Source organism: Carettochelys insculpta, chromosome 1 (genome assembly GCF_033958435.1).
Source record: "Carettochelys insculpta isolate YL-2023 chromosome 1, ASM3395843v1, whole genome shotgun sequence".
In the NCBI taxonomy this organism is placed as follows: domain Eukaryota; kingdom Metazoa; phylum Chordata; order Testudines; family Carettochelyidae; genus Carettochelys; species Carettochelys insculpta.
In genome coordinates this window covers 180,056,923-180,084,284 of record NC_134137.1, presented here as the reverse complement: position 1 = coordinate 180,084,284, position 27,362 = coordinate 180,056,923, and the positions used below count along the sequence as shown (strand labels likewise).

Here is a 27,362-nt window from a genome sequence, read left to right as displayed (position 1 = left end):
AAAATACCTATGATAACACAGCATAGATCTTTCCAAACAAGAGAATACTTAGCACTGAAAAAAGGCTTAGGAGGTCTACAGCCATCCTAGATGAGATATAGCTAGCGCCCAATCAAATTCACAGCCATGGATAAACATATCACAGACCAGGAATTCTGGTCTCCACCATGAAATCAGTCTTTCGTGTATGTGTGTTTACCCTTTAGTATGCTCATTTCATAGGGGAGAACCATGTTTCTCAAATTGGGGATCCTGATCCAAAAGGTAGTTTTATGGGAGTTCCAAGCTTATTTTGGAGGTGGAGGGGTTATATTACTCACTCTTACTTGTGCTCTGCCTTCGGAGGTGGGCTGCTGGAGAGTGGCAGCTGTTGACTAGATGCTTAGCTTGGAAGGCAGTGCCCTTACATGCCAACCTTATTTCTGCACTGCTACCTTCAGAGCTGGGCAGATGGAGAGGGGTGACTGCTGAGCGTCCTGTTCTGCAGGCAGCAGCATAGATGTGAGGGTGACAATACCAGATCATGCCATTCTTACTTCCTGCACTGCAGCTGGTAGAGAGAGGCTCTTTCACAGAATCATGGGGCTGGAAGGGACCTCAGGAGGTCATCTAATCCAGCCTTGTCCTTCAAGCAGGATCAACCCCCACTAAGTCATCCCAGCCAGGACCTTGTCAAGATGGAACTTAAAAACCTTGAGGGATGGAGAATCCTCTGCCTCTCTAGGCAACGCATTCCAATGCTTCACCACCCTCCTAGTGAAGCAGTTTTTCCTAATACCTAACCTACACCTCTCCCTCTTCAACTGCAGACCATTGCCATCTGACACCACTGAGAACAGTTTCTCACCCTCCTCTTTAGAGCTCCCCTTCAGGAAGTTGAAGGCTGCTATTAAATCACCTCTAAGTCTTCTCTTCTGTAAACTAAACAAGCCCAAATCCCTCAGCCTGTTCTCATAGGTCTTGTGCTCCAGCCTCTTAATCATTTTTGTTGCCCTCCGCTGAACCTGCTCCAGCACATCAACATCCTTTTTATACTGGGTGCAGGGGAGAGAAACTGGACAAAATATTCCAGATGTGGCCTTACCAGTGCTGAACAGAGGGGAGTAACTACTTCTCTAGATCTGCTCGAAATGCTCCTCCTAATGCACCCCAGTATGCCTTTAGCCTTCTTGGCTACAAGGGCACACTGTTTACTCATATCCAGCCTTTCATTCACTATAACCCCTACGTCCCTTTCCATCGTACTGCTGCTGAGCCAGTCGGTCCCCAGCCTATAACAATGCTTGGGATTCTTCTGCCCCAGGTGCAGGACTCTATACTTCTCCTCCTTGAACCATATCAGATTTCTTTTGGCTCAGTCCTCCAATTTATCCAGGTCCCTCTGGATTCTCTCTCTACCCTCCAACTTATCTACCTCTCCCCCTAGTTCTTTCTCATCTGCAGGCTTGCTGAGGGTGCAATCCATTCCCTCATCCAAGTCATTAATAAAGATGTTGAACAACACCGGCCCCAGAACTGAGCCTTGTGTCATTCCGCTTGAAACCGACCACCATCCAGATATTGAGCCATTGAGCACTACCTGTTAGGCCTGACGGTCAGCCCAGCTTTCTATCCATCTTATAGTGCAAGGATCCAATCCATATTTCCTTAACTTATGGACAAGAATGCTTTGGGAGACTGTATCAAAGGCTTTGCTGAAGTCAAGGTATATCACATCCACTGACTCCCCCATGTCCACAGAGCCTGTTACCTTGTCATAGAAGCTATCAGATTTGTCAGGCAGAACTTGCCCCTGGCGAATCCATGTTGGCTGCTTTTGATCACTTTCCTCTCTTCCAAGTGCTCCAAAATGGATTCCTTGAAGATCCCCTCTGTTATTTTCCCAGGGATTGAGGTAAGGCTGACTGGTCTATAGTTCTCTGGATTGTCCTTCTTTCCTTTTTAAAGATGGGCACTATGTTTGCCTTTTTCCAGTCATCCGGTATCTCCCCTGATTTCCAAGAGTCTTCAAAGATAATGCCCAAAGGTTCAGCAGTGACCTCTGCCAATTTCCTCAGTACCCTGGGGTGCATTAAATCCAGACCCATGGATTTGTGTACATCTAGTTTTTCTAGATAGCTCAGAACTTGTTCCTTCCCCACAGATGGCTGCCCTCCACCTTCCCATACTGCATTGTCTAGGACCGTCATGTGGGAGTTGACTTTGTCCGTGGAGACTGAGGCAAAAAAAGCATTGAGTACTTCAGCTTTTCCTACATCATCTGTCACTAGGTTACCTCCCTCATCCAGTAATGGCCCCACATCTTCTCTGATAACCCGTTTATTGTTAACATGCCTGTAGAAACCCTTTTTGTTACTCTTCACATCCCTTGCTAGCTGCAGTTCCAATTGTGCTTTCACTTTCCTGATTACTCCCTTGTATTCTCCAGCCATATGTTTATACTCCTCCTTAGTCAGCTGTCCACATTTCCATTTCTTGTATGTCTCCTTTTTGAGTTTAAGTTGACTAAGGATTTCCCTGTTAAGCCAAGCTGGTTGCCTACAATGTTTGCATTTCTTACTATGCAGTGGAGTGGTTTGTTCCTGTGCCTTAAGTAAGACTTCTTTAAAATACTTGCAGGTAATCTTGAACTCGTTTCCCAAGGAACCCTGCACATCAGTTCTCTCAGGGAGTCGAAGCCTGCCCTTTTGAAATCAAGGGTCTGTATGTTACTACTCACCTTTCTTCCTTTTGTCCAGATCTTGAAATCTACAATTGCATGGTCTCTGTAGCCCAGGTTTCCACCCACTTCTATTTCTCCTACTAGTTCTTCCCTGTTTGTGAGCAGCAGGTCAAGTTGCACAGAGCGCCGATAGGTTTCGTCAGCACTTGTTCCAAGAAGTTATCACCAACATTCTCCAAAAACTTCCTGGATTGTCTGTGTGCTGATGTATTGGGCTCCCAACAATGTCAGGATGATTAAAGTCTCCCATGAGAACCAGGGCCTGTGATTTGGAAGCTTGACTTAGCTTCCTGAAGAAAGCCTCATCTGTCTCATCTCTCTGATCTGGTGGTCTATAACAGACACCAACTACAACATCTCCTCTTTTACTTCTGCCTCATCTTAATCCCAAGACACACAACTGGATTTTCTCCCTCCTTATACTAGAGCTCTGAGCAATCATGCTGCTCCCTCACATAGAGCATAACTCCTCCCCCTTTTCTCCCCTGTCTGTCGTTCCTAAACAGTTATAACCTTCCATGACCATCTCCCAGTTATGCGACTTGTCCCACGAAGTCTCCATTATTCCAACCACCTCATGCTTCTTGACTGTGCCAGGGCCTCTAATTCTTCCTGTTTGTTCCTTAGGCTTCTGGCATTAGTGTACAAGCATCTTAGAGAAGGGGCCAACTGGCCCACTCTCTCCTCTTCACCCAGGAAACCCACTTGATTGTTCCCTCCTCCTTCCCCACTTACCTCAGGGCTTGTCACCTTCCCCAACGAACCTAGTTTAAAGCCCTCCTCACTAGGTTTGCGAGCAGGCTTGCAAAGATGCTCTTTCCTCTCTTTGTTAGGTGGATCCCATCTCTTCCCAGCAATCCCTGTTCACGAAAGAGAATCCCATGGACAGAGAAACAAAATCCTTCACTGCTACAGCACCTACACAACCACACGTTTACCTCTGTGATTCAACGATCCCTACGTGGACCCCTTCCTTCCACAGGCAAGATAGATGAGAACACCAGTAGTGCTCCGTATTCCTTGATCTTCCTTCCTAGGGTTACATAATCTGCCGTGATCTCTTCAAAGTTGCTCTTGGCTGTGTCATTGGTTCCTACATGAAGAAGTAGGAAGGGGTAATAGTCTACAGGTTTAATGATTTTTGGCAGGGTCTCTGTAATATCCTGGATTCTAGCTCCAGGCAAGGAGCAAACTTGCCGGGATTCTAGGTCTGGACGGCAGACGGATGACTCGTCCCTCCTTAGGAGGGAGTCCCCAACCACCACCACCCATCTTTTTCTCTTGGGGTGGTGGTCATGGAACTCCCATCCCTAGGACTGCACATCCCATGCCTTAGAAACTGTGGGGACTTCTTCAGATCCAGTCCCTGTGAGGTATCAGCCCCAGTTACCTCCACTGTATCACCTGTGGAGAGAGGCTGAAAGCAGTTACTTAACTCCACTGGAGTTCGAGAGACCTGAACCGGTTTTCTCCTCCTGGAGGTAACCTGCTTCCGGCTTTCCTCCTTGTTCTGAGCAGCCTGCTGTTCCTGCAGTATTATATGTTGCCGTCTATCCAGAAAGTCTTCACCCTCTCTGATAAACCTGAGGGTTGATATTTGCACCTCAAGTCCTTTAACCTTCTCTTCTAAAATGGCTACCAGCTGGCACTTGGTACATGGAAAATCCTTTCTATCATCCGGGAGGAAGACAAACATGGCACATGCCATGCAGGTCACAACAGCAGACCTCTCACGAGTCATATCACTGTCCGTTTTTTTCCCTTTTCAGAGATCCCTTATTTGTTTCTAGCGCTGCCTTGAAGGACATAAGAGAAACACCATATAAGAAAGGGAAAAAAAGGTATGGGGCTCCTCCCTAAGGCGAAGTCCCAGGCAAACTCCCTGTTAGCTGCTCCTGTTCGCTGCTCACAAGATTTCCTCTGGATGCCTTCTTATAGAGCTGCTATCTGGTTTGGCCCAGCTCAGAGCCTTTGCCTCCAATGTAATCAGCCCTTGAAGGCCCACCTGGAAGGAAGGAAGGAAGCTTTCCAAATTCACACCTTGCAAACTTGCCAGACTGCCAAACACACTTTCAACTGCCCCTCTCTGCAAAACAGATGCTCAGGCACACAGGCAGCTGTTCAAACTGCCCCTCTCTGCAAAATGAAACAAATGCACAGATAGAAATTCTCTTTCTCAGAGATGGGCTCCTGGTCACAGCTGCTGCTCTCCAGCTGTCCTGCTCTGAAGGCAGAGATGCTGCCAGCAGTAGCACAGAAGTAATGGTAGCACTATTGCAACCTTTCTCCCCCTCCCCCCACATGCATGCTCCCTTTTGCTTCAGGATCCCTACAATTACACCACCATTAAATCTCAGATTTAAATAGCTGCAATAATAAAGCTGACAATTTTAAAGGTCCTATGAATGTCTACGCAGACTGAAGAATGCCTAGGAACACGAATGTCAAATTGATCAAAATCGACTGAGCTGTAGTCAGGTAGCTAAGGCCCAACTAAACTATGTATCCCTCTGCATAGACCCTGGGAAGGTGTAGTGGAGGGATGGAGATGTCCTGAGCATTGCAGTGCATCTATCAAAATCGCTAATAGTTCTCTCCCCTGCCTCCCAAAAGTTTTTTTTTTCCTTTTATGCTGTGTTATTTTACTCGGACCTTGTTTTCTTCTTAGGGTATTGTCTAGACCCGTATCAACACAGCCACAGTGCCACAGTTGCATCTTAGTTGCCACAGTTGCGTCTGAGGTGGGTTACTGGGAGCCCACTGCCAACATCACAGTCATCCTTGTTCCACGAGGAAGAAGGGAGGTGTCGGCAGAGGGGTGCTTCCTGACATTTGCGCCCATGTGGATGGACCAAATGTTGGGAAAGCCTTTACCAACAGAACTGTAAGCAGTAGATATGCAAATGCATTATGCAATTTGCATATTTTTTTGCTGACAGATCTCTTCAATCTAGACATAGCCTGAGACATGATTTGATTGTTTGTTGGAAGAATTTGTAGCAACCTCACTGCATGTTCATAAAGGGTTAGGTTGACCTAGCTACATTACACAGGGTGTGAAATTTTTCACAGTCAGTCTAAGTTTTAAATGCAGACCAAGCCATGGTGCTTCAACCTTTTTGAGATGTTCATCTCTTCTTGGTGGGGGAAAAATAGGAGCTTGTAGAACTTGAGCGTTGACTCTTTTTTCCTAGAATCTTCGGTGGCTCGCAGGCCATATTCTAACATTTTTGAAAGGGGGTTTCTGCAAAACTGCCGTGGTTTGGGTGACCTGCGTGGATGATCTCATTAATCCTACATTTTACATTATTTGGGCTTAATTTCTGCAAACACTCAGCTTGGTATATGTAAGTTTCATTCATAATGTAGTTACCTAATCTGATTAACGAGTCTTAAACTCTGGACTACACTATGTTTGTGCTGGAGCAAAAGGTGGATAAATAGTTTTATGAATGAGTGCTGGTGAAATAATGTTTGGACTATGTTTATACTGAGTTCTTAAATGGCTGTAAAGAATCTTTGAGAATTAGGCTTAGTAATTGGGAGATTTCTTCTTTGCAGTCAGGTCACTTTGTCAATTTAATTTTTCTGGTTGGCTCTTCTGTCGAGAAAGCGACAAGGCAGTCTGGCTACTCTCTTTTGGCAGAGCAGGTCGACAGAGTGATCTGCTTTCATGTGTGGCCACAATCTGTTGACAGAAGTTTTGTTGGAAGAGCTGTTCTGACAGCTATTTCTGTCTGCAGATCACTCGAATGTAGACGTAGCCACAGCATTGACTGTAAGTGTAAAGAAAAGAAACCTGGAGGACAAAAGGGCATTGTTAGGAAGAGCGGAGGAACAAATGCTGAAGTATTCTGACCAGACAGTGGAAATAGATTATTCCATGTGTAGTGAAATCTGGAGAGGGCATTTTTAAATGTCATTGTATTGTAAAAATGTAGGTTAATGTGAAACTACTGAATATTGAACTGCAAACTTTAAATTTGTCCTGGAGGACCAAAATACTTGCACCTGTAGAATTTCTCACTTACTCAGGAGTATAGTGAGGGTGTTCTCTTTCTGCTTTGTTGCCTATTTTATATCCTGGCATGTTCACACCCTTCCTGGATGAACAAGTGATATTTATTTCTTCTATGACGGCACAAATCCATTTAATGCACGAGTATTGATGGCTTGGGACACCTCTTCACCACTGAGCGTAGAAGGAACTGCATTGCATTCTGAACTGCATCTGCTGTTTGAGTGGAATTAGTGTCTTAATTAAAAGCACATGAATTTTCCATGTTTTTCTATCTTTCATTAAAGAGACATCTTTTAAATGTCACCACAAATTGCATTACATGTTATATAGATTTATAACCTCGGATATTCATGAGGACAGTATTGCTGAAGCATAGTTCAGGAGTTCTTTTCAGTCTTTAGTGTTTTGTTATGGTAAGACTATACATGTGATTGTCAATTTAAGGGTATGTGTGAATGTCAGCTGCAGGTTAGTTGTATATGAGACTACTTATCCATTCTAATACAGATTGAACTCTCTAGCCAGCATCCTCAGGACCTGAGCGGTGCCAAACGAGAGAATTTGCTGGACCATAGGAGGTCAATATTGTCTAGAACTTCCGCTGCTTACTGGAGTCTTTAGACATTTAGGCTATGTCTACACTACAAGATACATTTTGAATTGAAGTCAGTTAGCTCAATATTAAAACATCACTGTCTTCACTGTAAATACCATTAGCTCAATTTAGGGAGCACTAATATCAATGATTTAATGTCGTCGGAACCGGCTGGGTGTAGTGTCAAGTTTGAATTTAAAATTTCAGATAAAGGCTAGTGTGGAAGTGCCACATCTTAATCGAATGTATTGGCCTCCAGAGGTGTCCTGTGTGTAACCCACAGTGCTCTGCTCTGGCCACTGCTGTGCAGGTATGCAAGAATTAGGTAACAGGAAGCCCCTGGCTATGGGGTCATGCTTGCGTGAGAAGCTGAGAAACTTTCTTTCTTTGCTATCAGTGCAGGTGTGGGAATGTTGCTTGTATGAGAAGCAGAGAAACTTTTCTTTTTGCTATTAGTTCAGCTCTGGTTCTCTCTCTGTCTCTGCAAGGCGAGCGCTTGTGGTGTGTGCGCGTGCGCGTGCGTGCTGCACTGCTGCCAGCCCCTGTTATGCTGCACCACATGGCAAGTAGGCTGTTGGGGGGGGTTGTGCTTATATGAGTGGCTGAGAAACTTCTTTCTGCACTTGACATTTCTGCAGGAGCCCTTCTTCCATCCCCCACAGACGTCACACAATCGAGGTCTTTCCCATGCGAAACCACATCACATGGCTAGCCCCTGACCCTATGAAAGGATGTGCCTGCTGCTCATTGTGGACCATGCTGCCAGGAAGCACTGTGTCCTGGCTTGCATGCGATGAAGGCTCCAAGGGCAGGAAAGATTTTTCGCGTGTTAGCTGCCGGGGAGACTTCCCCCCGGCAGCAGCAAAGACTTGCAGATGCCACAGGGACCCCTTCAACTGGCTCTGCAGCCACATACCCCAGAACCCCTCCCGCCCTTGCCACTTGCAGGAGGGGAGGTCTCCCCCAGTAGCTGGGATTTTCAGGGGCAGGGAACATTTTCAACCAGCTCTGCAGCCACAGCCCTGCCCCCCTGCCAAAAATATTTTCGGGGGCTTGCTGCCCATTGCAGATACCTGCTGCTTTTTGGAAAATCTTTGAAATTTCAATTATAAAATCTTTTTCCTAACCCTTCCTATTCTCTTTGTTCATGCTTTGGCACCCCCCAAAACACAGGGAACAGTGAGTGGAGGGCCAATTGAGATTCCTATTTCCATTATAAGTTCACTGTTAGAGATTTCACTGTCATCACATTTTGGAAAGACAACGTAGCAGTTTTATATGAAGATACACCTACGTCATAGAACAGGACGGGACCTCGAGAGGTCATCCTATCCAGTCCCCTGCAACCACAACCTTCAACTTCTTTCCCCCCGCTACCCGCACCATGGGGCCAAGATTTTTGGGGGCTTGCTGCCACAGAGGAGGACTAAGTCAACTGCCCCCCCGCCATGACCCACCAAGGACCTGGGGGCTAGCTGCTGGCAGGGGGGAAGTCTCACCTGGTGGCTAAGATTTTTGGGTGCTTGTTGTCATCCTCAGTGTTGGCAATGTCTGTGTAGTGCAGAGGGCAGACAAAAAATCTTTTTTTCCTAGCCTTTTTTATCTTCTTTCTTCTAACTTTGCACCCCTTCATGCAGGGAAGAGTAGGTGGAGGGCCAATTGAGAACACAGACAGTGCACAGAAGCTGTATAGTGGACTGGGAAGCCAAATACCCTCCCCGCTGCAGCTCTTCCTCCCCCCCACAAATCTTTAATGTCTATTCTTCATGCTTTTCGTTGTTCCTGTATTATTTTCAAAGATCAGATGCAATCAGTGGATGGCCATTTAATAGGCGCGAAACCTGCTGACTTTTACAAAATCCTTGATAATTCAGTTACAGAAAAAAGACTTCTGTTAACTTTGCCATCTTTGTTGATGCCCTACTTTTCAGTCTTTCTGACTGGAAAAATGGACATTTGATTAACAGGGGAAGGGAATGAGGCCAATGCAATGTGGGAAGATGTCAAATAGCAGCAAACGTACCCAGAATGCTACAGGGATGAAGGAACTCTGGGATAGATTCCCGCAATGCACTACTGCAAGTCAATGTTTGCCGATTGTGTGTGGCAGCAGTAAGTCAACTTTGTGAGGAGCACGTGGGGAGGTGAGGATAGACAAATCTGAATTTATAAAATCCAGCATTACACAATCTATATTCATAAATTCAAATTTATTATCATGTAGTGTAGATGTAGCCTAAGGGGTAAATTACAGCCAAGTAACAGCATAGAACCCGGAGACTCAAGACTGGTGATTGTAAACAAACTTTATGGGACCATGAGAAGGTTGGCCACACCCATAAGTGGAGGTTAACTAAAGTCATGCTGGATTATAGATGTTGCTGGATTAGAGAGTTTCAACCTGTACTTAAATTTTCCTATGCAAATTAATTTTGTCAGTACCACCAAGTCACAAGGTTAACATTTAAAACTTTGTGTACATAAGACTTATGGAGGGAGAAGGGGAAATAGTGTACCTTTCTGTGTACTTGCTTCTGACTTCTATGTTTTCCTGCTGTACTAGGCAACCTGGATATCTGGGCCATAACTGTGGAGGAGAGAGCTAAACATGATCAGCAGTTCCATAGTCTGAAACCAACATCTGGATTTATCACTGGTAGGTAGTTTTTCCACATCCATTCCATTTAATTATATCTATAGTTCATAGTTAAGTATGTACACAATTTCATGGGGAAAATGTGTTCATGGTGTCATTCGTCCTGTATTTCAACTCTTGCGTATCCCTCTGACTCCTCTGTTTCTTTTTAAATCTTGCCAAGAAACCTCACAACTTCTCTCTGGTTTGTACCACTTTGATTTTTTTTTCCCCCTTGTATTCTTTCAGCCATTCCTGGTTCCGTGAGCAATTGTTGTCACAGAATCAAAACCACAAAATCATAGTGTGGTGACTCAATACCAAAGTTTGATAGCTGGCAACATTTCACTGTCTCAGTACGTTGTCCTGCTGATTTCTCAATACAGTAATCCCTCAAGATGCGCTAGGGTTACGTTCCATGCAACCCTCACGTACCTTGAATTTTGTATAAGTGGGGGAGGACTGAGAGGGATGGGTTGGGGCCCTGGGAGCCCAGGATTAAGACTGAGGTGGGTTAGGGCTGGAGGGGGAAGTGGGAGGTGCAGTTGAGCTGGGGCATCCAGGGGGTTGGAGCTGGAGCCGAGCCCGACCAAGCGGGTGGAGCCAGAGCCGCAGGGGTGCTGAGTGGGGGGTTGGAGCTGGAGCCCCGCAGGCGCTGGGGGTTGGGATCCCGGGGTGCTGGTTGAAGCCAGAACTGCGCATGCTAGGGGTTGAGGTGGGAGTTGAACGAGGTAAACCAGGTTGTGGGGTCGAGCCTCAGGCACCTGCAGCGGTGGAGAGCTGGAGCCTCGTGCACGTGCCAGGGTGGTGAGGTGGGGGTTGAACGGGGGGTTCATCAGGGTGGGGTGCTTGAGCAGGGATGGGGGGTTTGGAGACCCTCGCATGCTGAGCTGGACCTGCACAGGGATTGGTGGGGTTGGGTCTGCATCCAGGGGGGTTGGAGGGGAGCCCTCCGGCATACAGCTGTAGCCCCCCGCTGGGGGAGGTGAGCCAGGGCATGCAGGGGATGTGAGCCAGGGCCATGGGGGTGGGGGAATTGGGGGGAGTTGAGCTGCTGGGGAGTTTAACGGGGTGAACCAGCGCAGCTGTCACAGTGCACCACCCTGTGAAGCATGGGGAAGCGGGTTTTAGCCTGCCTGTCTGCCCGCAGGATCAGGCAGTTAGGCAGGCTAAAAGACTTACCCACCTTCCCAGAGGGGTGCCTTAGCACCGGTCTGGGAGGGCAGCGGGGAGGGGCTCTTAGCCTGCCTAGCTGCCTGCAGTTGCGGGAAGCTAGGTGGGCTGAGAGCCCAGCAGCTTCCCATTGTGCAAAACTCACGTTAAAGTTTTGCACAACATGGAGCCACGTAAAGCAGGAGATTACTGTATGAATCGGGGGTCAGCCGCCTAAGAGCAGAGTCGCGTACTCTAAGACCTTACTGTATATAGAAAAGTCAGTCTTAAGTGTAAGTTATGGCTGATGAAATAAAATCTGCTTAACTGTTTGGTTAAAGCAGCGCAAGCCTCGCTATGGACAGCTTTTTATTGCCATTTACAAATGGCTCATATCAGTTTAGCGTGTGAGGATTAACCAATAAATCCACACAAATGGCTTGCATTTGTTTATCAAAATGATCTTTCAAACCACTGCAGATTGGGTTTAACACCACAGACAAATATCGGAGAGATGTTCTGTGACTGTTGGATGGCTCTGTTTGGTTCTTTTCTCTCTCTCACTGCAGCTACATGTGAGGAAAGAGAATGGAGGGTGATGTATTGCCTTATGTGTTATCTACCAGTTAGAGGCATCCAAGAGTCTCCCATCAAACATGTGGTCTAGATAACTCCATCTGTGGTCCTAAAGAGCCACTTGTGCCTCTCACAGCATGAGGTGATTAGTGCAGCTCGAGTTAGGACATACAAAATCTGGAATGGCTCTGTGTGTAACTTAATTTTGGAAAAAGATTGATCTGTAATACTACTCATGGTCTTTCTACTGTTGTTTTTTTTCTTCATAGATTACCAAATGCTTTCTCAGGGACGTAGTCCTATTGCACCTAACCCTAACATGCTGTCTTGTCTTTCTCATTGTTACTTTTCTAACTTTACCAGCCTGCTGAAATGAAGATGGGGAAATTACCATCAATGCACAGATAAAAAACAATGTTTCCTGAGCAGAGAGCGTGTGCTTCCTTGGTTTCACAAGGCCATATGATTCCAATAAAGAGCCATTAAACAGAGACTGGGCAGCAGGAACCGTATGTTTCCTATTGTCCATCTCAACTGATGTTTTTCCTGAAAACTGTTCATGTCCAGTTACCTTAAAATGGAAGCGAATAGTGCCAACATATGCCCGTTATTCACCAGTACCTAAAGTTGCATCTGTAATATTGCTTGTAGATTTCTAAGTGATAAACTGAATTGAAATAATACACTATAGCGTGTCCCATATTACAATATATGCTTTTTAATGATGGTCTTTTGAAAGTTTTGACATTGACTTGTGTCCTCCTCTAGGTATTGATAGCAGTCCTTTAAAAATGATGCCTTTCTAACTTATTTTACAGGTGATCAAGCTAGGAACTTTTTTTTCCAATCTGGATTACCTCAACCAGTGTTAGCACAAATCTGGCAAGTATTAAAACCAACTGCTTATATTGGAGCAAGAAAATTTAGTAACAGACTTCCTACTTAACATGCTGCTATTTAAAATCACTTGCTTTGCTCAGCACGCCAGTAAGACAAAAGCACTTGCTATTATCCATCTGTGATTTTAGTTACTAATGTATTTGTTATGCTTCTTGCAGAAAGTAATCATCTTATTAGAAAGTCAAATTTGTAACCAGGTGGTGGCTGGTATGAAGTGTAGAATGTTGTTTCTAGCTTTATTAAACCGGTGTTAATCTGCTGTATATTTTGAGAGAGTTTATGCATCTATCTGTTTTTCTGTCCATCTATCTGAGTCTGTTTGCACCAGCTCCTGTGTGCTCCCCCACCCCCCCTTCCACCCTGAGCCCCTCCACAAGGACCTGAGCAAGGCCAGGTAAATCTTCTAGTACTGTCTTATAAAATTCAAGTTTTTTAGATAGTAAGATACTAGGTGATACTAATGGAACTGATAAACCAGACTTGCAACAGTGTCCTAACAGCTATAATCTGCAGAAAATCTACTCTCATCATGGCTTTCATAACAAAAGCATGTCTAGTACAGTACTTACATAGGCAAAGCTTCATGATGTATCAGAAATTTGTTCAGTGGATTCATCTGCCCTCAGTCTGTGGCCCAGCTGCTCTGTACACAGTTTCAAATTTAATAGTTTCAGAGCCTTTGTATGTGGGAATTAAAATGTTTACAATCCATAGCTCTCTCTGTATTCTGTTTGCCTGTCTGGTTGAGTTCACCACAGATGAAACCCCCCAGTTTCTTAGGAGAAGCTTAGGAGAAGCTAGGCTTTCTTGTCGTTTTCTGCGAAGTACATAACAATCTATAGAGAATCGTTAAAAAGCAACTTAAGGCCCTAAAATCTTGAAATGTTCAATCACATGTATATCTTTTATTCGCATTCTTATTTCTAAGGGCTTCAGTAGGGCTACCCACCTGAAGTAGTTTTTGTATATGATGAGTCCAAACCCTGCCCACACTAACTTGCTAACTTTTTAGATTCATGACGATTCATAGCTCCAAAACCAAGTTTGAGATAATGCAAAGTCTCATCTCCTATGAAATCACTTGCTGGGGAAGTACAGCTGTGAAGCAGCAATTGCAGAGGATTTGGCCTTGTTGACTCAAAGTTAGACAGTTTTCATATCTATGACAGGAGGAGTAATGCGGTTCAGAATTGTCCAATATATTATCTCATAATTTAAATGGAGAATTTGGCTTGCTTTTTTTAAATCTTCAAGTTTAAGGGCTGTAGTTCTCCTTGTAATTTGGTGAAAATTAGATTGCTATTCTGAGTAATGTGAAATCTGTTTTCACTAGAACAATGGAAAAATAAGCTACGTAGTTAAAATGGTAGTTGAATAGCTATCTTGGGCAGAAGATATTTTGCAGTTGCAATAGTTTTGTTTTTAGACCTCTGACTACGTGAAGGCTGTATTATAAAATTAAACTAATAATAATTCACTTCTTAACAAAATACTTGTGCAAATGTTGGGACTTCTGTAGCAAAGGCTGGAGGAGGTGCTGTGGTTTATCATAACAATTTCTCTGCTGATCTACTTTTTACATGCTTAATTGTCAAGACAGTAACCTGTAAAGTCTCTGAATAGTCTTTGAAATGAGCCCGTAAGGTTCAGAGGGTAAGAACTATATTAACTAGGCCATAATCAGGATTTCTTCCAAAACACACAATGCTATTCCTCCGTCCTGAAATCCTCCACCCAGTCCCCAGATCTCTAGCTGAATTTAAAGCAGTACTGGAAATCTTATTCTAGTCAAGTTGTAGTTCTTCAGTGAACATTAAAATAGTTGGTAGATTAATCCTATTCTAACACGTTCTTTCCTCCTAATATTCTCAAATTTGTTGAAGCTAGAAGAACGGAGGGAAAATATTATGATAGAGAAGACCCGTGAAATTTGCTGTGTAATATATACAATAATATAGTGGTGCTCCACTTTGAATTTTCCCTTTTTGTTTGGTTTCAGGGTTTAAAATAAATATGGGACTTTAAGACTAGTTTTAGTTCAGATCATCAGTTCAAGTAGACCTTCTTTGCTGGCTTGTGGAACGTTCCGAAAGTAACCTTCAGAAAGATTGTTTTTGTAGTTTAATAAGCTGTGGTCTAAGCAGCACACACCCTACCTGTCCAATCTTTGTCCTCACGGTCAGTCTCATAGATGGCATTGTTTTAGGGATTCTGCTGCTAGGGTATAGAGAAGATAGTAATGGTGCTTCTACCTAAGCATAGGAAGGGAGAGATCTGGTGTGAAGAGGATCCCTTCTGCACCTAGATTTGAGGGGTATGATTCAGCTGTCTGCAATTATCCAAGTAAAAACAATTATAATTATGAACACAGGCATGCATTATAGATATTATGTGTAATCCATTTACTGTCTTACACTGGTTTCCAGCTAGATCTTAAATAAATGAATTAATATACATTACGTTCTTCCTAATTTTGTTGTAACCAGATACTTTTTGTTTTTGTGACACAATTAAATTTAGGTGGTTAATTGTCAGCTGCTCAGCACTCAAGTCAATGTTTACACAAAAGTAGCATTGCAAACTCGAATTATATGGTTAGGCTCTTTTTAAAGTGTTAATATAGTGTTTTTCTGTTAATGAAAAAAGCTTAACTTTGAATTTCAGCTAGCACGTTGCAATTATTAAATGTGTCTAAATACGTCAGCCTTTAGTTGTACTTAATTTTCCTGAAATTTGTGCGACCCTTTGTAAAATATTAAAACTGTTGAACTACAGCAGGTGAGTAGACTAGCAGGACAGACATCAACTAGAGGTGAAAGATTTGGGTTTTTACTTGGTGGGTGGATAGGAGTTTTCTCCCTTATGTAACATACTGGGAATTGTGCATATCTTGCTTCTGATTATTATTAATTGCACATAGTTTCTTTCTATGTAAATTAACAATATATTGCCCAGGAGGCCAGTCTCTGTAGCAATCTCTTACCTCTGGAATTCTCTTCCACGAGAAAAAGAATGACTAGCCGTGTCATATTCAAGAAGGGCTCCAATGTATTCCTTGTTTCTAACAGTAAATTCCAGAGCCCTGACCATACAAACATGGCCTTCTCATTCCTGTCCTGTACATTTGTAGTGCCGTCTTTTTTTGACTGGTGTAAATCAGCATTGTTGGTGGCCAAATGGAGGAAAAAGGGGGGGAGTGTGGTTAGTTTGGAACCAAGACAGAATTGGATAGTTGTTTCTCATAGTAACGAAAAACAGAAAAGTTTATTAAAGCTAAATGAAATGTTTTGAAATCTCTTGAAAATTTTGTTTTCAGGGTAGGGTTTCAGCAGCAATTACTTGCTGAATTTGCACTGAGTTCACAAATTGTTTTGGTGCCTCAAAAAAGTCAGGTTTGTATTGATTTATCAGGCTTGCAGAATCAGGCAAAACAGAAGACACTAGAACTAAGCTGACTTACAGTTGTTGAAAATCTGGCCTATAGTTTACGGAGGACCAGGAATCTCCTAGTGCTTGGCAAAATATTGCTTGTTTCAACAATGTCGAGCGTACGCTGGTGGCACTGCTACAAATTAGCTTCTACTTCTGTGTTACAAATTTTCCCACTTTTGCCCCAAGGTTGCCCCACTTTATTCATATGTGCACAGTGTTTACCTGCTCAGTTATTGAACTTCATTAAGTAATGCCAATCCAGGAAGGTCCTTTTGATGTCCCTTAATTTAATTACATAAATGCTTTCCTTGATATTGATTTAATTGGAAATAACTTCAGAGTTTAACTAGATTGCCTAGCCTCTCATATGGGCATCTGGTCACAGTATTGTTGCCACGTCTGTGGACTGTATGTCGAACGTCTTGTCCTGCTGTTAGAAGAATTTTTACTCTCTCTAACGAAAGCTGCACAACGCTGCTCTGAATTTATAATTGCTTAGATCATTAATATGCATTTACTTTTTTCGTTTAATTTCGGTTCCTAGTTGTAGTAGCCATTATTTTCCCTCTTCTTCCTTTCCCCACCTCCTGCTGTGCACTGTTTTCTTAAACAGTCTACTTTTTGTTTCTCCATTTGTTGTAGTATAAAGTCAGGCTGCTCTACATGAAAGCCTATTCAAAACCTGGCCTCAGTGTTTTATAGTTGAACACTGTTGTTAACTGAAAACTCATTTGTAGACTCAGCTGTAATGTTTTTTAGTACAGAGCATTAATGTAAATTGTACTTTATTCTGAGACTAGCTGAAGTACAAATTTGTTGACTGTCATTTGGACCCCTGTGGTGCTGTGTACAGTATCGTGTCAAGTCAATTTGTACAATTTAGCAAAGTTTCTGTAGAATTACACTAATCTTTTCTTTCAGCTCGCTCATGTCCGGAAACATTATTTAAATGGTGAAATTGTTTTTTGTTTTCCCCCCCCCCCACACACACTCTTAAAGGGAGAAATTGAAGAACTTTCCGTTTATTCTTTGAATGCTGGCGTAGTAAGTCTAGTTCTGCTCTGCAGAATTTCTGTGGAAGTGGGGATCAGATGATTCTTGAGTTTATTGCTCTGTGTGTGTGTGTGTGTGTGTGTGTGTGTGTGTGTGAAGGTGGAGTTATTTGCTCATGGGAGACTTCGCATAGTCATATTTAAAAAAAAATTGTAAATCTGTTTCTTTGTAGGGCACTGGCTGACATGAACAATGATGGGAGGATGGACCAACTGGAGTTTTCGATTGCTATGAAACTTATCAAACTAAAACTACAAGGTTATCAGCTCCCCTCTGCACTCCCTTCTGTCATGAAACAACCTCCCATTGCAATTCCTGGTGCACCAGGGTTTGGTAAGAGCAGAATTTGATTCTAGTTCAGTGGTATGATAACGTCCTATAAAAGTTTTTTGTTTGGACTGTTTATATTTTGATTTATTTCAATTTCTAAAATTGAAAAAGGCACTAGTTATAGTCAAGATAAATAATTTAAAAACTGCCTTATGAGTCTGGCTTCTTAACCTCCGATAACAAGTCCTACTCCATTTCAGACTGAGGTGCTCTCTGTACTTTCTCACCATCCCCAAATATGAGGAAAAACAGGTGGGTGCTGCACTCTGTTGTACAGGTCAACAGAACTGGGCTGTTTCAGACGAAGGGGAATGAGTAAATTCTGAAGTTGGGGACCCTCAATGACACCACCTTGCCACCAGTCTCCTTAGATCTGTATTAATGGGTCTCCAGCTCTAATATTTCTATCACAGCTAATAGCAGACTTAATTTTAATATAACCCAAATGGTATCTGAGCACTGCAGTCCTTACTTGTTGGCATATGCAAAGAGTGGCATTAATAATAGCAAGATTGGCTACAGCTTCCCTTGTTCTTGTAACTAGTATTGCTGATGTGGTCATGAGGCCACATAAACGATTGGGTAACATGGGATTGAAATAGATGGAACAAAATAAATGAATGGGTCAAAGCCTGAGGCCGCTTGCTTAATGTGAATTTCTTTTGCATTTTGGCATTGAGCCTCCAAGCCTACTCTAGACACACTCCCTTCTGTGTGCACACACCCTCACCTCTGCCCCACTGGAATCATTGAATCCCCTTGGACCTCTACTTGTCATCTGCGCTCATACCTGAAGTATCTAATTACTGTACTTTATCCTATTGGCTTTGCATTGTTTTGTTTCAGGAGTCAGCTGCCAGCAGTTTGCCTGGAACTCATTTGTCTTATAGACAGTGGCTAAATGTAGATTTTGGGTTTTCTGCATACTGGTGTTTGACAGTGCTGCTCTTTAGCTCATGCACTGTGAACAACTTTCTAAAACAAATTCTTATGTTTGGCTTGTCGTACAGGTTGAATTTCTCTTATCCAGCACTCTCTCGTTTGGCAAAATCTGTAATCCAGCATGATTTTAGTTAGCCGGACGACCACTTGTAATAGGAGTGACCAAGTTTCCCATGGTCCCAAAAAGTTTGTTTCCTGCCACCAATCCTGGCTCTCAGTTTTCTGTGCTGTTTGTTTAGCTGTGATTTACCAATGTGTGTTTTCTAAGACCCAAATAAGTAGTGGAAGTGTTGAGAATGTACTAGAAAATATTGACCTCCTGGGGTCTGGCAAATTCCCTTGTCCAGTGCCGGATGAGAGGTTCAACCTGTATTAATTCTGCAGTCTGCAACTCCTTACGTTATATTCTGATACAAATTATTCTAAATTAGAGAAATGTCTGCTTTTTTTGTATGCAGGTATCGGGGGTGTTGCCAGCATGCCATCTCTTACAGCTGTAGCGGTAGCCCCTGTACCAATGGCATCCATTCCAGTAGTAGGAATGTCTCCACCTTTAGTATCTTCTGTTCCTACAGCAGCTGTGCCTCCCCTAGCTAATGGAGCTCCTTCTGTTATACAACCTCTGCCTGCTTTTGCTCATTCTGGTATGCAGCATACTGATACTACATATTTACTACTTTTCTGTTAACATATTGTTGAGCAATTTCTTTGTATCCAAAAAGTGAGAATACAGTTGTAAATGTTATTACTTTAATTACTCAAGCAATTGCTTTCTTTAGGGAACACAGTTAAATTGGTTTAACTTAAGTTTTAAAAAAGTTTTAAGCTTGAAACAAAACCCTTAAACCTTTAATAGAAGAAATCTAGGTATATTTTAAAATTATTTAGATATTTTAGATGTTTCTATACACACACCAGGAATCACTATGAACAAAATGTTAGCCCTCTAGTAAAAGTACAATGAAGTTAGCATGCCTATAAGCCAGAATTAATACCTTCAATTTGGTACTATGCTTTACTGATTTGTAATCATTAAGATAATGCTGTTCTTTTCAAAATACCACAGTATACAGAATTAGGAATTTTACTTTATGTGAAGATTATAAATGCAAGAAATCATGAAGGTGATGTGTGTTGTGCTTTTGTGGCAAAGGAGCAGGTATTAATTTATTTTTGTATTGTGAACATTACCCAAGAAACCCCAAAATTGTAATGCTTGGTATCTAGTGTTAGCAGTTAGGTGTCAATCACTGTGAATTGTGCAGATATGTTTCAAACTTACTTTTCAGGATTAACGCTTTTTATTATACTTACTATTACAGCCACGTTGCCAAAGAGTTCATCCTTTAGTAGATCTGGACCTGGGTCACAGTTAAATGCTAAACTGCAAAAGGCACAATCATTTGATGTGGCTAGGTAAGTTACTATGGAGTGTGTGTGCATATGTGAAATCTGCTGCAGCAGGCGGTACTGACTTAAACTCATAAATTTAATGAAGAATGGTATTAATTTAACTTCTGTGATTAGGAAAATCAAGTCCTGTCAAGTTATTACTTTAGAGGTTTTATAGAATATCTTAATTGAATGAAATACCATATGAGCTGAAAGCCATTGAAAAACCATGTTTAACTGTTTTGTGAAGTTTCATGTTGCATTACAACATGGGATTTGGAGTGCATACAAAAAAGACCCCATCCTGAAAATGAGTCTAAGTTGGGTTGTTTGATATCCGAAGACCACTCCTTTTGTGCTGCAGAAAGATAACACATTTTTCTTGGAAAATAGAAAAGTAGTTTCTGAAGTATAATATTAAAATGTGGGAACTGTCAGAGTGCTCTCCAGAGACTAACTCTTTCTTGTAAGTATTTTTTTTACCTACATAAGAATTTATTAAAATTTTCGACATTGTCCCAAGAGACATCAAATATTGACTTAAGTGGAACCTTGGGGGAGCGGAGCTAATAGGTGCAATATAGCATTGTAGACTCAACACTCAAATTCCTGTGGATTTCAGGGCAGAAAATAATTGCTCCTTCACATACCATGTTTAATACATATTAAATTTTGTTCATCTTTTAATCTTAGCTCTTCGGGTAAATTGTCCTTGGAAGTTTAGTGTCACAGTATTAGATGCTGAGTGTCACTATTGCTAGTCTGTAAACAAAATTAAAAATGCCTTGCAGTTCATATGTTTTTGTCTGAGTATTGTGGGGAGCACTGTGGCATTAGTATGCTCTGAATCCCAGATGGACTGTGCCCCTTCCACCAGTGTAAAGTAATAGTGACTAGCTCCATAAGTGCTGAAATCCAGAACTCCTAAACAAAAGACATGGATATTCCTTAAGACAGCTATCACAGTTAAGGCAAATTGTACATCTGGTCTCTTCTAGAACTGGGTGAGAGATGGTTTTCATTTTTTGTGGAAGAACTTTAGCTATTTCAGAAATTTGTCTTGTTACACATTGCGATGAACCTGAGACCTTTTCAAAGTTTTGAGGTGAAGGAGAATGAGCAAGTAGACAAACTATTCAGAGGTCGATCTCTTTCAGTATGTCCTATTGGAGCTGTTCCACTATGTATAAAAATTGTTCACCTGGGCTGGAGAGATGCCAACTTTACAGTCCACCAATAGGGCAGTCTCTTAGGATGTGGGATCCATGTTCAAGGCTGTGCTCTGAGTCAGGTGGAATGCCCTGTTAATCAGTCTGTTCATTATTCTACTGTTAACTATTCTGCGGTTTTGGTTTTAATTGGTGTTTTCTGATAACACTTTTAGTAGAGCTGTCAATTAATTGTAGTTAATCCAAGACATTAATTCAAAAACAAATGAACTCAATTTAATTTTAATTGCACAGTGTAAACAATAAAATACCAATTATAAATAGTTTTAGATTTTTTTTTCTACATTTTCAAATATATTTTCAATTACAACACAATACAAAGTATATAGTGCTTTCTTTATATTATACTAGAAGACTTCCATGGCTTTTCTAGGTTCCTTCAGGGCAGGGGGCTGGAAACTGTCTGAGCGAGAGGAGTCAGGGCAGTGGGCTGGGGACATAATGGGGTAAAGGAGTTTGAGTTGTGTGTGAGGAGGGGCTCGGGGTGGGGATGCAGGAGTCAGAGCAGAAGGGGCCCTCAGGCATGATATTGGGAGGCGGGTGAAGCTGGTGCCGCACAGCAGATTCTCCCTGGGGTGATGCAACCTACCCACTGGCAGATTCCTAGGCCGACCCAGGGTGTTCATTCCTCTCCGGTGGTTTTGGGTCAGTATAATTGTCCCCACTATCACACCCCTTCCTACCCACTTGATGCAAAACAATCACCTTCCACGCACATCCTATTGTCCTGGCACTACCAGCCTTTACCTTTCTTTGCTATGATAAGAGAAGTCTGCATACCAAATTTGGTGATCCTAGCTCAGAGGCCTGAAACCAAAATAGTGAGAAGAACCATTTTTTCAAATTCAGTTACAGAATCAATACTTCACGAGCTGCAATGCAAGTTAATATGAGTCAGTCCTTAATAAATAACATCAAACTGTATTTTCTGTAACCGCTGTTTTAAGAACAGCGTGCACACAATGATTTGTACCAGGTAGAAAGTTTGTTATTTTCACCCTTGGATTGGAGAGCAAATGAGGACAAAGAAAATGCTGTGCCTGGGGTTAGGCACTTAAGTAGGAAGGAGCAATGTTCTCATCAATCCTCCACACCCTCCCCCATTCCCAGGCTCTTCCCATTTTGTGCGTGAACATATAGACTCATGGATGGACAGACGCAAAGTTTCTAAAATGTATAGTAGATTTGCATTGTTAAAGAAATAGTAATTTTTAATTCACTTTATATAAAGTACTGTAGTGTGAGATCTACTGTGAAGGTTCAAGTGAGAAGCATAGATATTTTGTTGTTACATAACTACACTCAAAAACAAAATAATATAAAACTTTAGCACCTGCTAGTCCACACTGATGATGATGCCTTTGCTCGATGAGTACAAGTAGCACAAACTGATACATGTTCACTTTTCATCATCCCCAAGTCAGATGTCATCAATAGCGGGTTGACTTTTATTTTATATGGCTTGGGTGCTGTAGTTTCTCAGTGAGAGAGTACGTCTTTTAAGACTTTTGACAGCATGTTCCACACCTTAATCCTCTCAGATTTTAGAAGGCACTTCAGCTTCTTAAACCTTGGGTCAAGTGCTGTAGCTCTTGTTAGTAATCTCATATTCGTATCTTTTTTTGTTTTTGTTTTGGCTTGTTTTTCCTCAAATCTGCAAAGAAAATGTTCTTAAAAAACATGCTGGGTTGTCATCTGAGACTGCTATAACATGAAATACATGGCAAAATGCAGGTGAAACCACAGAGCAGAAGACATAAAATTCTCCCCCAAGAAGTTCAGTCACAAATGTAATTAACACTCATTTTTAATGAGCATCATCAGCATGGAAGCATGACCTCTGGAATGATGGCTTAAGCATGAAGGGGCATATGAATGTTTAGCATGTCTGGCATGTAAATACCTTGTAATGCCAGCTATAAAAGTGCCATGAAAATGCCTGTTCTCACTTTCAGGTGACGCTATAAATAAGATGCAGGCAGCATTATTTCCCATAAATGTAAACAAACTTGTTTGTTTTAGTTATTGGCTGAAGAAGAAGTAGGATTGAGTGTACATAACTTTACTTTTTACTGTGATTTTAGAAAAAAATCTCCGTTTTGTAAGTTGCAAATATTAGTAGTAAAAATATAAAGTAACCACTGTACACTTTGTATTCCATGTTGTAGTTGAAATCAGTGTATTTGAAAATGAAAAAAATCTAAAATGTGTAAAGTATTGTATTTAACAGTGTGATTAAAACAGCAATTAAACACAATTAAGTTTTTTAAATAGTTTGACGGACCTAATTTTTAACTACTATCCTGAATCTATTAACCTGTGCTTCTCCCATCACGGGCTCCAAAATGCAGTGTTAAATGTACCTTCTAAGACTTGACTGCAGTTCCCTGTGATCAGACATGTTTACCTCAGCAGGCCCGACTTATCTGCAGTGCCTGCAGTTCTGTTCCTTCTGGGAACAGCGACAGTGCTTCAAGAACGCTGGTGCTTTAACCTACCCACTGGTTACTAAATATTATTTAACTAGAACCAAACATGTTGTTGAACAGATTTTTAAAGTATAAAATTGTCTCTTCACATTACTGCTTTCTAATGCTTAATGTTGCAGGGAACCGGACAAGATCCATTTTCTTCAGGCTCCCTCCATATATCTGCTCTCTGTATCTCTCCTCCGACCATACTGCCTTCCAATTGACACCTCCCCCATTGCACTTTTGTGACTGTTCAGTGTTCGTCTGACAAATGCTTACCAGATCAGTTGTATTGCTTTCCAACTTTTTTCCCCCCAGAAGTCCCTTATTGTAAGTAAGGTAAATACAGGAAAGTCATATAACTTGTTATACAGTAATTGCACTGACCAGTTTACATACTGTATTTGCAAAATTATTGCACCTTAGTATTATACCTTAGTATTCTTAGGTTATTACATAGGTGCTTCATATCTTCCATCACACCCATTCGATGCTGGAAATAAACAGGAATAAATAGTGGAGGACAAATGCACACAGATATGGGTGGCTTTTCAGTGATGAATATTTTAAAAAAAATTCACCTTTTGTCACTTTAAATAAGACATTAATATTTTCTATCCCAGTGCAAAATATGAATGTACTTTTTAAGATTAAAAGGATTTCACTAGTTTAACAACTTTAAACTTCAAATACATGTACAGCGTGAGGAAAGGGGGAGAATAAAGGCTCCACACTTGCTCAGGCAATACAGGTTGAACCTCTCTAATCTATCACTCTTTCAACCAGCAACATTTGTAATCTGGCATGATTTTAGTTAGCCAGATGACCACTTGGTATAGCCAAGTTTCCTGTGGCCTCAAAGTTTTTTCCAGCTACTAGTCCTGGCTCTCAGTGTTCTGTGCTGTTGTTTAACTCTAATTTACTCCTAAATGTCTTCTAAGAGCCCAGGAAGCAGTGGAAGAGTTAGTAATGTGCTAGACAATATTGACCTCCCATTATCCAGCAAATTCTCTTGTCTGGCACCAGTCTGGTCCAGAGAGTGCCAGATGAGAGAAGTATAACCTGTATTAGAATGGAATATGAGAGTCATTACCCGTTTAGTGGCTTCAGTCCTTGTCAGGTTAGTGGGCAAAGTGATTGCTATGCAATCTGTTCAGTAGCCTTAGTGAAGGAAATCGATGGTCTCAGTCCAATTCTTATTGTGTTCTGGCATATTTTGGCAGTCTTAACAGAGGATCAAGGGTTAAACATGGCTGAAAACTGAACTAGCATTTCATTCCTATACTTGCTCTCTAGTTCTTAGTACAGAGACCATTGGCACGCTAGCATGCCAAAACACTCTCTGCAAATAGCTGACCTATTTAAAATGCTTGTATTTTTGCTTAGCTCTTTTTTGTTTCTTTTCAACAAGTTTATATTTGATTTTCCTAATCAGCCTCTGGTTGGTTGCCTGACTCGAAATACAGCTGGTTAAAGTTAGCATAAGGTGAAATGCTGTTTCTTCCAACTACATGGAGAGTTTCCAACTGTTCTGTTGAACATAGATTTTATACATCTTGGGTCTCCCAAAGCACTGAGCTTTGCTTTTTTGGAAAGATAGACTACTTATTTCTCTTATCTAGGACAAGAATGAATATTTAGCCTAAGTTGGGGTAAGAAACATGCTTTTAAATTGTTGAAGTGGGTAACTGTTCTCAAACACAACTCGAGTAGCGTGTGATGTTTTTGAAGTAAGAACTCGGCGATGTTTTTGAAGAAACAGATTCAGATGTAAAACTTGATCTTTGATCTGTCATCTTGTGACTTGAAACATTTAAATGTAACTGATATTTTTCTCTCCTTATGTCAGTGTGCCTCCTGTAGCAGAGTGGGCTGTTCCTCAGTCATCAAGGCTGAAGTATAGGCAGCTATTCAATAGCCATGACAAAACTATGAGTGGACACTTAACAGGTATTAGAACAATTTTTATACTATTAATTTTAGAACTTTTTGCTTCCACTTGATTGATCTTTGACAATTATATGCCTATTAATGAGGGTCTTGGATTAGCAAAAAATGCTTATTTTCTATATTAAGTTTCATCTGTCCTTTGATTACAATTGAGAGCAAACAGCTGATCAGCTGTGAGCGGTTGCTACTTAGGGCTTGTTTACACATGGATGTTAGCATGCAGGAAACGAGGATGTGAATTTATGACACACTAGCTACTCTGTGCAAACTCCATATGGACACTCTCCATACTAAGTGCTCTTGAGCAGTCTCTTTCAATACACAGTCATGGTGTCCATCTGGGGAGTTAGTGCAGAGTAGCTAGTGTGCTGTTAATTCACACCTGAGTTGGCTACATGTTAACTTCCTTGTTTAGACAGGCTCTTAGTAAAATGGGCCTGGGTAGGGAGTTCCAAAGCTACCTAATGCTCCTGGTACAGGATTATGAGAGGTGTTAAGCACCTACAACTTGCATTAACTTCTTGCTATATTATTTTTCCTCCCCTCGCTTCTGGTTCCACACTGATTTTTTTTGTAAGGGTGGTGCCTTCTGGCCTTAAACTCTGACTCTGAGATCTAGAGCTCAGAACTTAATTTTCTTTTTCAAATGTATCATGTTGGTTTAGTTAGACAGGGCTCCTGATCCTCACTGACCACCCAGAGAGGAAAGGCCTCTCATGGTTATGGGATTCTTCTTTTTCCCCTTCTTGTTGACAGCTTACCAAGCAGGTGAGGAGGCTTGTTGGTTAACAGTTGAGAAATGTTTAACACTCACACTTGGCTGGTAGGCTGACAGCAAGCAGCTTTCTGTTCAGACCACACAGTTTCCTCTGCCCAGCAGAGAACCCTCATCCTGCGTCCTCCCAGAACTCATTGCAAGGTATGCAATTGTTGTGGCAGACTGATTCCTGCAAAGGACAAGGTGTAGCTGTGGCAAGCTGTGTGCTGTTCGCATAAGGGACTTTTCTCCATCTAGATAGAAAACTGCCTGTGCAGTGGGAAAGGATATATCAGATGTGATACGACTAACCCTAGCAATGATTCTTAATCCTATATATACTTCTAAAATGATTTTCCTCTGTGCACATAGTGGTCTGTTCTGAGCAGTAGTAGTATGTTCAGCCTTAACACACAAGCTGTGTCTACACTAGCCAAAAACTTCGAAATGGCCATGCAAATGGCCATTTCGAAGTTTACTAATGAAGTGCTGAAATACATATTCAGCGCCTCATTAGCATGCAGGCAGCCGCGGCACTTCGAAACTGACGCGGCTCGTCCAGACAGGGCTCCTTTTCGAAAGGACCCCACCTACTTCAAAGTCCCCTTATTCGGAATATTCGGATATTCGGAATAAGGGGACTTTGAAGTAGGTGGGGTCCTTTCGAAAAGGAGCCCTGTCTGGACGAGCCGCGTCAGTTTCGAAGTGCCGCGGCTGCCTGCATGCTAATGAGGCTAGTGTAGTTTTTGGCTAGTGTAGACGTAGCCATAGACACTGATATCTTCCAGGTCATCCTTTCAAGGCTGAGCTCTGCTCTAGAATGAAGGTTTGCTGGCAATTTTCTTAACCCTTTTCTTCTAATTTGTTAGGTCCACAAGCAAGAACTATCCTTATGCAATCAAGTTTACCCCAGTCTCAATTGGCGACAATATGGTACAGCTAGTTCTTTTAACTTTTTCTCAAATCAGCAACTTTATTTACCACTCTAAAACATCCTATCCTTTCTTTTCACCCCCTCTTCACCCTAACTACTAACTTGTTAAATTTTATTGTCATTTGTTTTACATAAGGTATACATTAAAAACCTGTGTAGTTGTACACATTAATATTGCTATTTAATAATGGGCCGTGTTTAAAAAAAAAAATGCTGCCAGTGCGTTTTTCTGATGTCATCTCTTACATTATATAAGAAATGGTTCATAAAA

General features: G+C 41.8%; 1 protein-coding gene across 4 annotated transcripts in view; it reads left to right on the top strand.

The window, feature by feature from the left end:
- The window catches only part of ITSN1 (intersectin 1), a 219,055-nt gene that overhangs the window by 65,773 nt on the left and 125,920 nt on the right, over positions 1–27,362 (top strand). For all 4 annotated transcript variants that reach the window (XM_074996511.1, XM_074996519.1, XM_074996529.1 and 1 more), the window contains exons 3-9: positions 9,902–9,994; positions 12,520–12,583; positions 17,259–17,419; positions 18,817–19,002; positions 19,681–19,774; positions 25,300–25,400; positions 27,027–27,090. In XM_074996511.1, coding sequence (XP_074852612.1) covers positions 9,902–9,994; positions 12,520–12,583; positions 17,259–17,419; positions 18,817–19,002; positions 19,681–19,774; positions 25,300–25,400; positions 27,027–27,090 — 763 coding nt within the window. The remainder of the gene's footprint in view (positions 1–9,901; positions 9,995–12,519; positions 12,584–17,258; positions 17,420–18,816; positions 19,003–19,680; positions 19,775–25,299; positions 25,401–27,026; positions 27,091–27,362) is intronic.